This window comes from Camponotus floridanus, unplaced genomic scaffold (genome assembly GCF_003227725.1).
Source record: "Camponotus floridanus strain SB8 unplaced genomic scaffold, Cflo_v7.5 scaffold2, whole genome shotgun sequence".
NCBI classification, from domain to species: Eukaryota; Metazoa; Arthropoda; class Insecta; order Hymenoptera; family Formicidae; genus Camponotus; species Camponotus floridanus.
Window position 1 is genome coordinate 2,473,549 of NW_020229325.1, and position 17,554 is coordinate 2,491,102.

The window sequence follows — 17,554 nt, forward strand, 5'->3', positions numbered from 1 at the left end:
TTCATGGATTCAGAATAAACAGATTATGTGAAATTAGACGGACAAATGGGAAAAATCATGAAGTGAATATAAAGGACTGTACTAACATAAAATCCTGATACTAATATAAGATTCAAAAAGTGTATGTTTCTTTTTTCTTTAGTTTTCTGATAAACTGACTTAATTTAAAATAATTTTTTAAATAATCTAGATTTCTTGTTGGGAGGACTAATCTGGATTTTTCAGAGTATTAAACAGATTATTTGAAATTAGACGGACAAATGGGAAATAATTTATGTATTGCTTGTATTAAAATATTCCTGTTGTCGAATGTATGTAAAATAATTATTTTAAAAACGGAAAGAATTAGAAAGAAAATAATTATTTTAAATAAAATAAAAATTAAATTAAATAATTATTTTAAAAACGGAAAGAATTAGAAAGTTTGTATTAGTGTTTCTATTAGTGTCTATTAGTTTTTTATTAAATGTTTCTTCTGAAATGCCAATTTACCATAATTATATTCTTGTAAATAATTACTATTAATAATACTTATTGTGCCATACGGTATCAACAACATTGAAGTTAATTGAGGCAAATGTTTTTAGTAAACACTGCCAATACTAAAAATCTATATTATACGTGACGTAAACTATAGATTTGCCAGTAGTGAAAATCTATAGTTTACGTCACGTGCATTATGAGAGATTTTCAGCACTAGCGAGATATCGAAACATTCTTATACGTTGAAACGAGAAAGGTATAACCTAACCCTATGCTATCTTTTCCGCACGGCAATCTGTGCCACGCCCCACCATGCTTAAACAAAGGAATGACTCATTCCAGTATGTGTAGAGTTCAATGATTTTATCTATTGGGAAATATTAACTTTTTTTGTCAAATATATTTTTGTCAAAATCTGCAATAAATAAGTTAACTAAGTATTAATTAAATATTTATCATGATTATGAAGAAATGTTATTTTTCATAATCAATTATTTTGGATATCGGATTTTGTTTCTGCTTTCTTCCAAACAGTGATATCAGGAAGATGACGCAGTTCCCACGCACACAATCAGAGAGCCATACATAGCTACTACGCAGAACCCTTTGCTCTCTGACGTGGCTCTGCTGACGTGGCTCTCTGATTGTGGGCGTGAGAAGTGTCCTCGTTCTAGCACGACTGTGTCTAATATAACCTCTTCTTTTACGAGTTAAATTGGCATAGTTTGTATATATATAGGATTAATTTCAATTTTTTAGTTACCAACTGATAAAAATAATAGATCAAAAAGTAAGTGAATAAAATCCTTCTGGTTCCTTCTCAGCAACACACAAAAATAGGATTTAGATAGAGAACACGCATTTCGAGAACATTCCATTCCGGACGGTAACGAACTTCGATATAACCGACTGAGTCAACTGCGCTGTAGCATTAGTCAGCGGGCTAGCCCCGCTAGCCTCGTTGTCAGTTGCGCCGCCATTTTATGTAACAGTTGTAGCTTGGCGATCGTGAGCAGTGTTGTGCGCGAACGTACTTGTGTTAAAATATTTCCGAATTGTTCAGTGATTTATCTCTATACTAACAATACAATATTGTACTTTATTATTAAACTGTGATTGCAGTGTAATACTAGTGGTTTTAAATCGATATACTACATCTATGCTACTTCTTCCCTTCGATGATCCAATACGTTTATATTCAGGTACATCATGCCGATTTTCTTATATCGATTTTATTATCTTGTCGTCAATTCATAACTAATACTTTATACAAAATGAATATATATTGGAGGATAAATATAAAGAATTCACTTCTTTTTGTTCAAAATATAATATTCACGTCAATTTATAACCAATATCTTATACAAAATGAATATATATTGGAGGATAAATATAAAGAATTCACTTCTTTTTGTTCAAAATGTAATATAAATTAGATTTTGCACAACATTGAATTGATGTATAATATGAACACATGCTTGTATCCCATCAAAATTTTAAGATTATTTTTGTATGTAAAATGTGCATAATCTTATATTCAATGCATAAATAATTTCTTCTGATACTATATTTATATAGCATTAATTGTGGTCATTCTATTAACTTGTTAAGTTTTTAATTTTAAAACTAAATTGTATTTGCCTACATGAATAGTTTTTAACATTGCTTCTGCTTGATGAATTTTAATAATATAATATATAATTTGAATTATAATGTTACAGGAAGAGTAAGCGTATTGCGAACATTGTGATATGGCTAGAGTTCTGTTATACGAGAGAGTACTGGATGCTGTACTCACAAATCCATCAGTAAGTACTTTTGCAATTATATGTCAATAAATAGCTAGTGAGCTTTTATAATTAAATTCTTTGTTAATATGTCCATGCAATTTAAAATTTTATTTTGAACATTTTAATTGTAAATGATTTTTAGATATCAACGCTTAATCTTATATGAGAATGTTTTGGATTTAATATAAATTTTGTGTATTTTCAATTATTTGCAAACATATCAAACTTATTTTTATCAATTTAGATATATTTAATTATTAAATCAGTTTGTATGTATTTAATCACTTATTAAATTATATATATGGTAATGTTCGTGTATATATATATATATATTATATATATATATATATATATATATATATTATATATATGAACATTACGGTAGTATTATTATTTTCAATTTTGCTATATAGACAAAATGTTTTTATATTAATACTTTTTAACAAATTTAAAATCATTCAGAAATAATAATCATTTTAAGTATGATGAAAAGTGACATTTTGGCTATTGAAATAGTAATTTGGTACATAACATGTAAACAAGTGTTTATTGTGAAGAAGATAATTGTAGTTGATAAATGTGATATTTTATTAAATCTTTAAGACATTCTTATATAAGATTAAACATTAATATCTAAAAATATTTATAATCAAAATATTTAATGCAAAATATCAATAAATATATCTTAAATTGCATGTTAACAAAGAATTTAATTATAAAAGTTTAATTTAATTTATGATAATATGTGTAGTAATGCTGCATTCATAAAATTCAATGGTTGTGTAAATATTAAATGGTAATTATCTATAGTTGATGTATGAGTTTAATTTTCACAAATTCGTTCTTACAAAAATCGATAACGTAACCATTGTGTTTTCTAGTCAATATTGCATATGTAGCATGGCGTTTGCTTATAGTGAAGTTTGCGATAGTCGATACAGTAGGAAACTACTAAAGGATCTACCGCGTAAAATCCTACTTTACTATCATAGCATAAACGGATACTTACTCAATCGAAAAGAGTTATATATGTTTCTCTTTCTGATACAATGCGTCAGAATGTAAGGGATACAGGGTATTCAAAAAGTAAAGGATACAGGATGTTCAAAAAGTAAATAACATTCTTTTATTTAACATTTCTTTTATTCTTATTTTAAATCAAAGATTTTTAGCATTAGGTTTGTTTTTTATTCCTACACTGAACTGAACTAGTTCTGCACTAGAACTGAGCCAGTGCAAGCGAGAACTGAGAGTGCAGACGGGAGTAGAAAACGATACAGTGTAAACTAGCGTAAAGCAGTGCAAAAATATGGCGCATCACATTATACATAATGTTATACATAATATTATACATACATATGTTTCAAATAAAATTATTAAAATTACTATTATTAGATTTCACAGATTAAGATTTTCTAACCTTACAAATTTTATATTTTACTCAACAGTAACTGGTAACGATTTTTACTATATAAATTGTGAACATTATATATATATATATATATATATATATATATATATATTGAAATATAAATTTTGTAAAATTTTTTTTGATCTAAAAAAACTTCTACTTTTATACTTACATTAACCTTTAAGTTTTGAAATTGCCGACTATATTCAGTGCAGGAATAAAAAACACCTCCTTGGTTGCTCTACACTGCTTGCACTACCTCCAGACCTAGTGCAGCCAGTTCAGTGAACTCGTGCACTAAGTTTTCTTGCACTGGAATAACGAACGGTATCGGTTACACTAGTTCTGGAATAACGAACGCTTTAGTGTACACTTTTTGAACTAGTGCAGCCAGTGCAGGAATAAAAAACAAACCTATTTTCATGCCAAGGCTTTTGAAAAATAATACAAAAAAAATCATAACTTTTTTTTCATAGAGAAGGTGGGAGATTAATAATTTAAAACAGCATCTTTCTTTAAATTGTAAGTTCGTTTTAAAGTTCTTCTAAAAGAAAAGATTTTACACAAAATTAATGTGATGCATTGTTTTAAAATAGTAACGAATAAAAACAAAAATCTATCAATTCTTGAAAAATTTTTACAGCAATTGTAAAAATTGCATAAAAATATCCGTATGCTGAAAAAATCATAATTTTTTGTTCAAAATAGAAAATTATGTTACTTTTTGAACATCTTGGATATATAAAATCTCAAGTTTTTGAGTCAGCATTGTTTTGGACTGCACACATTATACTTGCTTTTATTTTATGTGATAAAAATTTTAAAATTTGTAACTTATTGTAGTTTAACATACGATGCGCGACAATAATTCATTCCGTCTCCTCTCGCGGAATAAGAGAAACGTAGTAGCCATAGTACCATCAGCCGGCAACAGTCAAGTAATCCTATTTATCGATCTAATTATTGATCGTCACAAAAAGGATGCTACAATATTTTAACCCTTTCGCATCTCTAGTTTTTCCAAAAGAAATGCGTTTTATATGAAGTTTTATTTTATTCAGTATTATTTTTATAAGTTTTTGAAGGTACTAATTCCAAATTATACAAAATCCATATACAAAATGTGATCTATAAAAAATTGATATATTTAAAATATGGGCTTGAATTTTATTTTTTTAAATATATATTATGTTTTTTTTTAATATACATACACACGCTCAACTTGCGGCGTTGTTATATTACCTATAACACGTTTTTTTTTGCAAACCACACATCTGCTGCGAGATTCTTTCGGATGTCTGCGTTGTCACATGCGTCGTCTTATTTCGCGCACATTTTAATTACACATATAAATTATTACAATATTTATTATAATAAAGTTATAATTACATTTAAATAAAACTTTAAGAGGATCCTAAACTGAACGACAAACTCGTACATGATTACAGCGCTCTCATCTAATCTTCATCCCGTATTTCTCTCTATCACGTTATTTATAAAGAACATGCACTGCTTTTTCCACTCTACTTTACCGATATTTCAGGTACATACGGACTGAAATTTTCGGAATGCCATTTATTAATTAAACAATTAAATTTAGTTTTTATAGTTCGACAATGTTCTACGGTGCAGTACACAATTGTGAAAGCTACTGTTTTATGACTGTAGCATGAAAGCTATAAAAAATTATTTAAAAGTTATGATTTTTTTCGTAGGGACATATATGTACAAAAGAGTTAAATATAATATTAGATTTTCTATGTAATAATATCATTTTAATGTTATTTCTGATTTAACATTTTTGATTATTGCTATAAATCGTATACATATATTTTTACTTAGCGCATTTCTTTCCGACGATCGATAATTAAATCAATAAATCAGCGCCAATCAGCCATTGTCGGTAGATGGCGCTATGGCTATACTTCTATGTTCCCCTTGCTTGCGAAAGAGGTCATGGAACGAATCATTGTCGCGCACTGTACAGTGCGCATCAACGATCCTGTCCTACGCCGGGCAAAGGGAGAACTGGCCAATCAGCCACTGCCATGGTGCCGGCTGATTGGCCACTTCTACGCTTGCCTTGCTCCGTGTAGGATAGGATCGTTGATGCACACTGTACATTAACATTGAGAGACCATGTTGCAATTTATACATTATAACTATTATCTTTCTTTATAATCGATCACTTGATTGGTCATGTTGTGATTGTCCATGAATTCATTAATTGCTGTTATTTGATCACGGTACGAGTACTTATGCGTTAAGATTGATTATATTGCCATTGACTACATTATAATTAATCATGGATAATTATTTACTTCAACGAATACCCTTTCCTCACCGATGACATTTACCTTTGACATTTATTGTAGGATGAAGTTGCTTATCAATATTTAATTTGTTTTATTTGGTATAGTTTTTAAAATAACGAAAAAGATTGATAAATATTTATTTTAGGGGATATCTCACGCATAATTTTTATTCCAACATACAGTATATTGTAGAAGAAACTTCCTAAATAACATTCCTAATAACAGACACATCGTTTGAATTTGGTAGCACTATCTTTTGGTTCCTGAGATACGCGATTTTGAAATTTCATATTTTCGTTATATCTTACTTGTGTATTTATATTTCATTGTTTACATTTACTCTAAAAAACCGTGTAGAGAGGGGCTCATCATTCCGTCTGCATTCCCATTCCAAGAAACTAACCTAATCTAACCTAACTGATCCGAGAACATATCTTGCTTCACATGGTTCCACATTTAGCAATTTTCTATGTTAAGTGAAATATACCTCATACCAAACGGCAGGGTCCCGTTAGCGCACGGTGGGATAGCGCACAACCCAATAGCATACAAAGTAAATCGCGCACAATCCCGATAACGCACCAAGTAATACGCACATTATCCCAATAGCATACAAGAAAATAACACATAGTGCCGATAGCACACGAAATGTTGGAAGCATTAACCCGATAACTCACGAAATGTTGGAAGCACTATCCCGATAGCGCACGAAATGTTGGAAGCACTATCCCGATAGCGCACGAAATGTTGGAAGCACTATCCCGATAGCGCACGAAATGTTGGAAGCACTATCCCGATAGCACACATTATATAATTATATTTTTCCCGATAGCACACTTCCCAATAGCGCACGACGATGTGCACTACTGGGACGTGTGCTAACAAGAAAAGACGCGTTTCTTTCCCGATAGCGCACGATGATGTGCGCTACTGGGACGTGTACTAACGAGAAAAGACGCGTTTCTTTCCCGATAACGCACGACGATGTGCGCTACTGGGACGTGTGCTGGAACGAGTCACGAAGATACTAATTAAAACGTTTGTGAGAAAGCCGCTTCTAAATAAAAGCCAAAAACCATACCAATAGCACTAGCACACACACACGGGAAGGGATGCAAGATTAATTATATGATGCATTATAGTTAATGCATTGCATTAATCATGCAATTTTCAATTGTTGCCGTACAATTTTTTGCCGCAAAATTACTCAAAAACCTGATGTGCTGATGAAATTCTATGGCCAGACTTGTTTTCAGCATCAAAAAATCTACCAGATTCACCTACTTTGTATTTTGTAACTAACAAAACTCAAATTTTCGTGGGCTTATATAATCAATCAATTTCTTCTCGTAATGATGCTACAAAATTCGTGAAGACTATGTGAGTGAGGTATTGCGATTAAATGACCTTACTTAATAACATAAATACTCCATATACATTTTAAACAAGTAATTAATACAAATAATTTGTGTATTAAATAGATAAGGTTTCTGAAAATTACATTTTAAACAATAAATCTTTTTTATTCAATATCTCAAAAATATGCCAAATAAAACGAAATCATTAAAGCATAAACATTAAAGTGATCAGCAAGTTCATCCTTACAGCATATGTGAAAGCCAATCCTTGGATGAAGTGTTCGTTAATGTAAATAATTATCTAATCATGTGATTGAGAGTCTTCCAATTTACATTATTACCAATGAAATATAACCGTGTATGATCAAATATTCCTGATTATATATATTTTCTGTTGGACGTAATTTTGATGGGACAGTATTTACACTTAGACTTAGTTTACATCCAGTTGTCTAATCCAGGTTTATTCTAAAATGAATTGAATTTAAGGGAACATTTATTTTGGATTGATCTTACTCCTACTGAAAACAGAATGAAAGAAAAATGTCAGAATCGTCAACTTACAACTATAATTTCATTATTGATGTAACCAAATATCTCGGGATTGGGAAGTACACTACATTTATTTTATTCTTTGTTAATCTGTTTTACTTTACTTAGAAAACAATTGAAGTGGATTGAAATAAAACGGAATTAAATCGGTTTAGACTAAAGAAATTTCACTTCGCTTCGAAATAAATCGGGATTGTATAGTATAGGATTGGATGTAAACTAAAAATGTAGACTAAGGCCGGGTCTACAATAGGTAATTTAAGCCTTAAGTCTTAAGAGACCAATCATAGTCAAGTATGAAGAGAATACTCAACTGTGATTGGTCAATTTCTTAAAGTTTAGGGCTTAAATTACCTATTATAGATCGAGACTTAAGCACTGTCTCGATTAATAACTTTAATCAAAGATTAGATCGCTTTAGATTAGGTTAAGTTAGGTTTATGTAGAGGAAGGGCAAAGAAGGGAAAAATTCGATAGCATAATTTCGAACATACATCTATACATATCGACCTAGACACATAGAGATATCATATATAATTATATCTATATTGACATATAGAATCAATCAATATGATTGATCAATCAGAAGATTCTAATATTCATCTGGCCGATTGATAATATGGACTGTCGAATGCGACTCGATTTTTAGACGTATGTACATACATAGTAGTGTTTAGTATTTAATAGTCAGGGTATGCGTATGCTTTAAAATTCCACGATTTGGAATTAATAAATGAAGAAAGATGGGTAAATGAATTTGACCGTGACGATGAAACTTTTCTGATAGTTTTTGAATCATTATCAAACTTTTTTTTTGTTATGATATTTTACTCCTTCTAATACATATTCGATTGCTATGATCTAACTTTCTTCGCTGAGATAAAGCAAACTGAATTTTTTTGTTTTTTAACGCGAGATGGTATACTATGCGTAGAGAAAGTACAAGAACTTCTAAATATCTCGAAAAGATTGGGTTTGAGAGAAAAAAATTTATTTCGGGATATTTAGAAATCCTTGTACTTTCTCTACACGTAGGTATATCCTCTTGCATTAAAAAACAAAAATAAATCAATTTATTCTTGAGAGATTGATGTATTACTTAATTTATATCTAATGGAAATACAATATATTCATTAAATCAAAAATTGGCATAAGAGCCACAATGCGATTGGGACTAATTGGGGATAATTGGGGCGCAGGGAAGAAACAACACTTTGGGCAATCCTGTCCCCTCTGCTGCGTTGTCGGGTGCGAACGTCCATTCTGGCATCACTGTACTTGGTGCCATTTAGTGTACGGATTGAAAAAGAAAAAGCGTGGAATCTGATCTGCTGCGATTTTGCACAGCAAAATTTTAATGTTTTAATGAACTTTTGGAAGCAGCACGTTTGCTAGATCTCCGCGCGGTGCAATTTGGCATCACCTATGCGTCGAGGAAAGGATAAAGTCGAGGATTTTTCATCTTTTTTATTATATAATAGTTTGTTTTTTTATTGTTAATCGCGCTGAAGAGGGATCAAAGACGATTCGAAACATTATTTTTGTAGTTTTTTAGATTGAAATAAACAACAAATAATAAGAAGAAAGTGTTGTTTCTTCCCTGTGCTCCAACTACCGCGCTGTGGCTCTTATGCCAATTTTTTATTTAATTTTTATTTTATTTGAGCCAAACTATTAACAATATATTCATTTTAAAACACTTGTACATCTATACGAGGTCTGTCCGGAAAGTATCCGACCTTGTGCTGTAGCAGGGGAAAAAGCTAAATCTGATCAATGGCGACGATGTCCCCTTCAAAGTACTTCCCTTTGGAAACCACAACCTTCTTCCAGCGATCCTTCTACTTTCGGAAACACTCCTTGTATTCAGCTTTCGGAAGCTAACAGCCACTTCGTCGCCTTCCTTTTTATTTCCTCCACGTCATCGAATCTTCTTCCCTTAAGAGGATCACTCATGGATTCATCGCCATATACTTTACGAATCATGTGGATGGTTTCCGAACACGAATGGTCGAGTTTTTGGCAAAAATGTACGTGCACATTCTTTGTTCGATGCGTTCAGTCATCGTGAAATGCGACGCGCACGAAATTCAACGTTTAGTCAACAGTGTACCGTTGTTGACTGAAGACTTGAAAGACCGTGCTGCCTGGCAGGGATACTCATAAAGGTCCCTCCTAAATGAATACCTATTTTTAATAATAGCACACCCAGGTACAAGGTTAGAGCACAAAGTCGGATACTTTTCGGACCTCGTACATTAACTGTTTGAAGCTGAATTTCTACAGTGGTTACTTGCGTGGGATCTGATAGCCTACATTACCAATTGGCCAATTAAATACTAAGACTTTCTGATTGGTTAGTCTTGCTGGTTATATTGGTTCATTTTTAAATTCATATGGTATTAAATACTGATATGATAAAGACATTAGTTATGAATCTTTCTAATCTGAAAAATGACAGTTAAGTTAATATTAATATAAATTGTTTTAATATAATCAATCACGACGAAGCAAGGTCGATTTATGTGGATGTGGATTAATGGGACTGTCTCGATCATTTATAAAAAAATGTACTTTAAAATTTGATAGAAGTTTGAATTTCGCGGAGAGAGGTTCTTTGTTTCACGGTGCGCGGATCTGCCTGTTTCCTTCCTTTTTCCGCCCCGCTGTTCGTAGCACGTGTGTTTATTGTTTATTTCGCGTCTACCTTATTATTAAGATAGTGCATTATTCTTTTCTTTTTGTTTATATCTTTTTATTGTCATTGCGTTATGCATATTGAAAGAAAGGATTGCACGACATATTAAATTAAATCCTATAACAAGGGACTCTGCTTTATTTCCTCATAACCTATAAAATTTGTTCTAGAAGTATTGTGATGCTATTAGCTGTAATGAAATTAGCTGTTATTTAATAGCTATAATTCTAGCCTTCTAGTTTTTTTTTTTTTATTTTACAATTAGTAGATTTTGTTTTAAATAAATTTAAGAAATTAAATTACACTTACATATTTTTCAGCGTGATACAGAGATCCAAAATGGAATGAAGATTAAAGAAGAGCCTGATGATACGACACTAAATACTGGCACGACGGAGACATTAGTTAGAAATTTTTATCTGAAAAATGATACGTTAATTAGAAATTCTAATATAATCAATCATGACAAAGTATCATTACCAGAAAACGATGTTTTGCACAAAATCATAAATAATGAAGAAAATAAACAAATATCCAATGGTCATTCAGCATACATAGATAGTGCAGATGAAATTTTGAATTTAAAACGTAAAAGAACGAAAACAGAACAAGCACGCGACAGAACAGAACTTGCACAGAAGAAACAAAAGCGTGCTAATGATTTCCAAATTTCTAAAAATGAAAATATGAATATGTTTACGGAAACAACTGGAAAATTAAGAAAATTTAGAAAAAGAAGAAAACGACAAAGCATTACATCGGATTCTAGAACCAAAAAGCAACACACAGCTCGACCATCAAAAAGAAAAGTTTCCACTGAATGTAACATATGTTTTAGGAAGTTTTCTTGTTTTCGATATTGTGAAACTCATAAACAATATTATATTGGAAATTATAAATGCACAAAATGTAAAAAGCCTTATATAACACTCAAGGAACTTCATTTGCATACCATGAAATGTAACAATGTAACACATAATCAGTCAATGGTCAATAATCCCTCAAGCATATATTGTAACTTTTGCAATCGTGTTTTTAGAAAGAAAATACTTCTACAATCACACTTGTTTCATGTGCATAATGAATTAATATATTCCAATAACATAACTGAATGTGAAAATGCAAAATCTAAGAATGAAAATATACTTTGTGAAAATAATACTTTGACTGATGCACATGAAAAGTCACTATGTGCAAATAATCTTGTTAAATCAAAGAAACGAAATATTAATTTTATAAATAATAATAGTTCCGGGAGCGATGATGATATGACAAAGACTGAGAGCTTAAAAACTGAAGAATCTTTCAGTGATGGAATGTCACCTACGAAAAAACTACGGCAACCAACATTAACGGAATATCTTGAGCTCTGCAAAAGAAAACGCGATGTTAGTGCCAGTCTAAATAAATTTAACATTATGAAAGATAATTTTTCGTCTACTTTATTTCATGGTGAAAAAACAGCAAAAAATTTTAAACCGAAGTTTTCAGAAATGTGTAATGAACAAGTTGATTCTTTATCTACAAAATCAAGTAATTCAGGACAAACGGCATATTCTACTTTGGAGCAAGATAAAAATATCCAAAGCCACGAAATGCCCAAAAAGCCATTTGTAAAATTACATGCGGATGTTGAAATGATGAAATCTTTTTTGGAAAAACTTCCAAATATAACTATTGAAGATAAAGTAATCAAAGATCAAAAGAATGATATTGCTTCATATTATCATGAAGTGCCATATAGTCTACGGTCTCTAAGAACTATATCTTCCATGGAAACAATTTCAAATTCAAGGAAGAGGAACAGCAAAGACATACTTAAGAAATCTCAACCTAACGCAGAACGTACTAGTACTAGAACGGAACATAATGAGACTAATTCAAGTAAAACAGATTCCAACTTTTGGGAACCTATTATGGTTCGTTTTAAGTGTAAGGATTGTAGAATTATTTTAACAAGATGCGATGAGAAGATAAGAAATTGTCATCAAATTCCTTCAGTTAAAATGACGTCTAATGAAAACATTTCTGTTCCTTCTCAAAGCAATTCTATGTTATTTCAAGAAAATGATATACAAAATAAAATGTTGAATAAAGTGTTGAAAAACTTAGAAGTTTCTCTGGAACGTTTAACAACTGTTTCAGCTGTAGATATTACAAAAATGAAGACAGTGTCAGACATCGAAAAATGCAATAATGATTCTTTTTTATGTAAAGTTTGTAAGAAAAGTTTTTCTTCAAAATTGGACAAGCATATGCACATTAAGTCATCTCATGTAGGATATATGTCAAGTATATGCGACGCACGATTTAAGCTGAAACATAAATTACTTCAACATTATTTGAGTGAACATCTACTTAAACAAAATCAATGTTGCGTTTGTTATATATTCTTATCTAATTATGTAGAGTTGAGGCGACACTTAACTCTTCATTGTTTGAAATATGTTCAAAGAGAAAATGATCAATGTCCAATAGATATTGAGATAAAATGCAGCTCGATAAAAAACAATTATAAATGTCTTCAATGTGATCAAGCATTCGCAACGCAGTCTACTTTGATGATGCATCAAAGTTTTTGTATACTACAAGAAGAAATGATCGAAAATCAAAAAGATTCCATACAGAAGATAAATGCGTTCCCAAAAATTATTCTCAAGATGCAGCGCAGCAAGAATACCAATGGACTTAAAGTTATACATGATAAAAATACTCATTTTGATGAATGCTCAAGTAAAAACTCTATAGAAATGACAAACAAACATCAGAAATCACTAATTAATGAAGAAAATTCAAAAGTTATTGAAGAAGATTCAGAAGTTAATGAAGAGCCAAAAATTAATGAAGATAAACAAAAATCTTCTGTTAATAATAACTTAGCTACAAAGGAAATGGAGATTATCGACGAATCACGGAACTCTGAAAAACTTTTAGAAAATAGTAATTCGATTAGTAACCAAGATACTGCGAGTGCGCAATTGGAAGTCATTAAACCAAAAATTAACATTTTTCCTTGTAATATATGTGGAAAACAATTTCATACCCTTAAAAATTTGCAGCATCACATACGCAGTTTTAGTAATACTACTGATATCTGTCCGATATGTGGCACTGCATTCAGTTCAAAACGTCTCCTACAATCGCATATTACTGCGGCACATGTACCACAAATTTCAAAAACCTACAGTTTTCATTGTATGTTTTGTAATCAAGGTTTTTTTAAAAAATATGAACTGCGATCTCATATATTACATCTGCATGGCCAACAAATACTTGACACAATCACGCACGATTCTCGCGCGAATCAAGAGAAATCAGATACTCAACCCGCAATGTGTAATATATGTAATTTAGTATTTGAGACGCATAACCGTTACACAGAACACAAAATGTATTATTACAAGAATCATACATTCTTATGCTCGCTCTGTGGACAAAATTTTCAGGGAATGTATATGTTGAATCATCATAACAAACTCACACATTATTCAGAAGATAAACGTAAATCTTATAATTATATTTGCGAAATATGCGGCGAAGGATTTAGCCATGAATCTCATTTTCATTCGCACAATATGCATGTCCATTTAAATGAAGAAAATTTGAGTGAGATTGCAAAAGAATCTGAAGGAAAAAGCCAATTTGATCACACATCCGATATTCAAGAACAAATTAGAGATTCAACAAATCAAAAAGAAATTGAACAATTGCCTAATGAATACATTTGTCATATTTGTCAACTAAAATGTATAGATGCTGATGATATGGAAAAGCATACAGCACTTTACTCTAATGACGGCAATTTTAAATGCGATAGATGCAAAAGGCAATGTAAAACACTTGATCTACTTTATCAACATAGAACATTAACTCACATTTGCCGTGATATTTATAATGGATATGTTTGCTGCATTTGCGGCGAAGTTTTGGAAACAATTATTTCATTGGAATGTCACAAAAAACATTTTCATTCGAACGATATTGCATTCAAATGCAATAATGCCGATGACTCTAAGAATTGTAAACAGACATTACCTTCGAATACTGTAAGTAAAATAATAACATATCAACTTGAATCTAACGATACACATAATACAGCAAAATGCAGATATAATTGTTTGTTCTGCGACATGAAATTTTTCTCTGCTAATGCTATCCAGACACATATAATTCAAACGCATATTGAAGATTTATTTGCCAAACGCACTGGTATAAAACCTACACCTTCCATTATTGAAAGCGACAATATTTGCGAACCGTCCGTTCAACAGTTAGTTGAAGCTGATCAAACATCAGCGATAGCAACTACAACATCAACAGTAATTGCAACATCAGCAACTACAATAGCAACATCAGCAGTAGCAACTACAACATCAGCAGTAGCAACTACAACATCAGCAGTAGCAACTACATCAGCAGTAGCAACTACAACATCAGCAGTAGCAACTACAACATCAGCAGTAGCAACTACAACATCAGCAGTAGCAACTACAACATCAGCAATAGCAACTACAACATCAGCAGTAGCAACTATAACATTAGCAGTAGCAACTACATCAACAACAGCAACTACAACATCGTCAACAATTGTAACCTCAACAGTAGCAACTACAAGGTCAACCTCAGTAATAGTCGCTACAACATCAACATCAGCAACATCGGTAGCAACATTTGAAGATAACCCAGCGCTATTTCTTCAAGATGAATTCCCAAATAATATTTCAAATAAAAATGGAATAAAAGGTAAAACTAATATCGAATTACCAAATCAGATTACGCTTTCGAAAAATAACAAAACTATACCGGACATTTCTACGATACCATCTATTAGATTACCAGCTAATATAACAAACTCTATAGCTATTGCATTAACTAATTATTTTCCTTATAAACCTTCCTTAATTCCTCTATCCATTGAATCAGAATCATCTAATAACCCTTCAAAAAGTTATACAAATTCTATAAAATCTGGGTCGATCAATGAATTTGAAACCAACTCAACATCGTCATCAAATAAATTTATCCATAATAACTCTGGATTATTCGAAGCTATGTTTCTTGTACCACAAGGTTCGAAAAGCAATGAAATTACAAATCAAAACCCAATGAGCACTTACAATCCGAATTCTAGTTATACGTGTCCTTTATGTTCATTAGAATATCCATCTTTGATGTTTTTTCATGCCCATCTGAAATATGCTCATGTAGATTCTATTCGAACTAATATAATTAACCTATTTAATCAATCAGAGATTCAAGAGATTTCCCTAATAAAATGTTTATTATGTCTATGTACATTTACTGATGAAAATAAATATAAAAGTCATTTGAAAAATTCTCATACTCGTACAGGTGTCTCGAACTCTCAGAATATGAGAAAAATAGATGATAAGGAGAAAAACACAACAAAAAACACTCCTGAAATTATTACTCTGGATGATGATGATGACGACAATGTCGAGAATAATTTGAATCAATGTACAACCAAATCTACAACCACGCTCGTTCATGAAAAACAGGATGAAAAACAGGATGAAAAAATTGGTAAATTGAGAGTGAAACCTTTTGCGAAGATTATGGAAAATTTATCTATAGAGTATGCATCGAAACACCCGTCTAAAAAAGTCTCTCATTTTACATAAAAGTTCTAAATTTAATTACGACAGTGCAGTTAATAACATTAATTCCATTAAATATTTATAAGATTCTTGCAAGATCTTGTATTGATGATTTATTATAGAAAGATAGTGATGATAGATAATGATGACGAGAATTAATTTATTCGTTATAATATATGAATATGATTCCTAATTAAGTATTGTATGGTTAGATAGATAGTTGCGTAAATTTTATTTCATATAAAAACGAATATGTATATTATTATTATCAAATTAATTATTATCATTAAATTGATATAGAGCAAAACTTAAAATATTTAATTCTTGAATATATATAAGTAAGATATATAAATAAGGAGGGAAGTATATTTTATTGTATACGGAATTTTTTTGATTAAATATATTTGTATATTCATGAATAAATAACTGTTTATATATAACTGTTTATAAATAACTGTTTATATATAGTTAGAAACTTACAATTACATGTCGTCAAAAATAAATTAATTAAAATAGTAGAATCAATATTGTAAGCAAATGTTTTTAACTATATATGATTAAATAAATTTATAAAATTAAAACTAAAGGGAATTGTAATTTAATATTATCCACAATACAGAATTTCCTTAAATTTAGTCCTATTAATTTTAGTATTTTCCCATATATACTTTCACAAACATTAATGTTGCCCTTTCCAGGTTTATAATAAGCTTGATGATGCCGCACGCATCTATATATAATTTAACAGCTTCGTACACGCATATGCATTCGCACAAGCATACAGCGATTGGAAACCTTTGCATCATGATAAAGGAAGCACACAAACTTTTATATAATAATATAAAAGATTAGTAGAGGAACGTATCTTTTAATTTTTTCCAATTTTCCGCTCTTTCCACTTTATAGAAGTAATAAGTAATAAGATTTTATTGCACTAAAAGAGTAAATTTAACACATCCTAACATTTGAATTTTGAGCATATGTACAGAATAAATGTATAGAGCGCATACCAAACAAAAAAGTTTTGTACATTTTTTCACCATTTTGCAATTATTGTAAAAATTGCAAAATGATAAAGGACTTTTCTATTTAGTTTACTAGGCTCTATTCACTCACAAGCGTTGGTCCAATCTTTATCAAACACTCTGTATATATAGGGTGTTCAATAATTTTTGATACATCTAAAGTAGAGTAACTCAAATTAGGAAGGAAAGTCCTCTACTGTTTCGCGATCTTTGCAATAATTAATGAAAAATTAATTATAAAGATGGCCCAATCTGCGAGAATAGAAGTGCGTAGCGACGAGAACAGCTGTTAATTGATATTAGG

At 30.8% G+C, this 17,554-nt stretch overlaps 1 protein-coding gene across 3 annotated transcripts; it reads left to right on the plus strand.

The window, feature by feature from the left end:
- The first annotated feature begins 1,438 nt into the window (after nt 1-1,438).
- On the plus strand, nt 1,439-16,467 carry LOC105255028. Of its 3 annotated transcripts, none has more exons than XM_020028702.2 (4): nt 1,439-1,685; nt 2,205-2,291; nt 10,928-15,350; nt 15,960-16,467. In XM_020028702.2, exons 2-4 carry the CDS (start codon nt 2,235-2,237, stop codon nt 16,247-16,249), a joined length of 4,770 nt encoding a protein of 1,589 aa, XP_019884261.2. In that variant the 5' UTR covers nt 1,439-1,685; nt 2,205-2,234; the 3' UTR covers nt 16,250-16,467. The 3 variants fall into 3 exon arrangements, with proteins under 3 accessions (XP_019884261.2, XP_025263894.1, XP_019884260.2); XM_025408109.1 differs by having other exon boundaries at nt 10,928-14,958; nt 15,019-16,467; XM_020028701.2 differs by having other exon boundaries at nt 10,928-16,467.
- The last annotated feature ends 1,087 nt before the right edge of the window (nt 16,468-17,554 follow it).

Excerpts from the sequence above, each read along its gene's own strand:
- LOC105255028 (XM_020028701.2), top strand. The coding sequence starts at position 2,235 with ATGGCTAGAGTTCTGTTATACGAGAGAGTACTGGATGCTGTACTCACA. Across the intron at positions 2,292-10,927 it reads CTGTACTCACAAATCCATCA|CGTGATACAGAGATCCAAAA; the intron begins GTAAGTACTTTT and ends CATATTTTTCAG.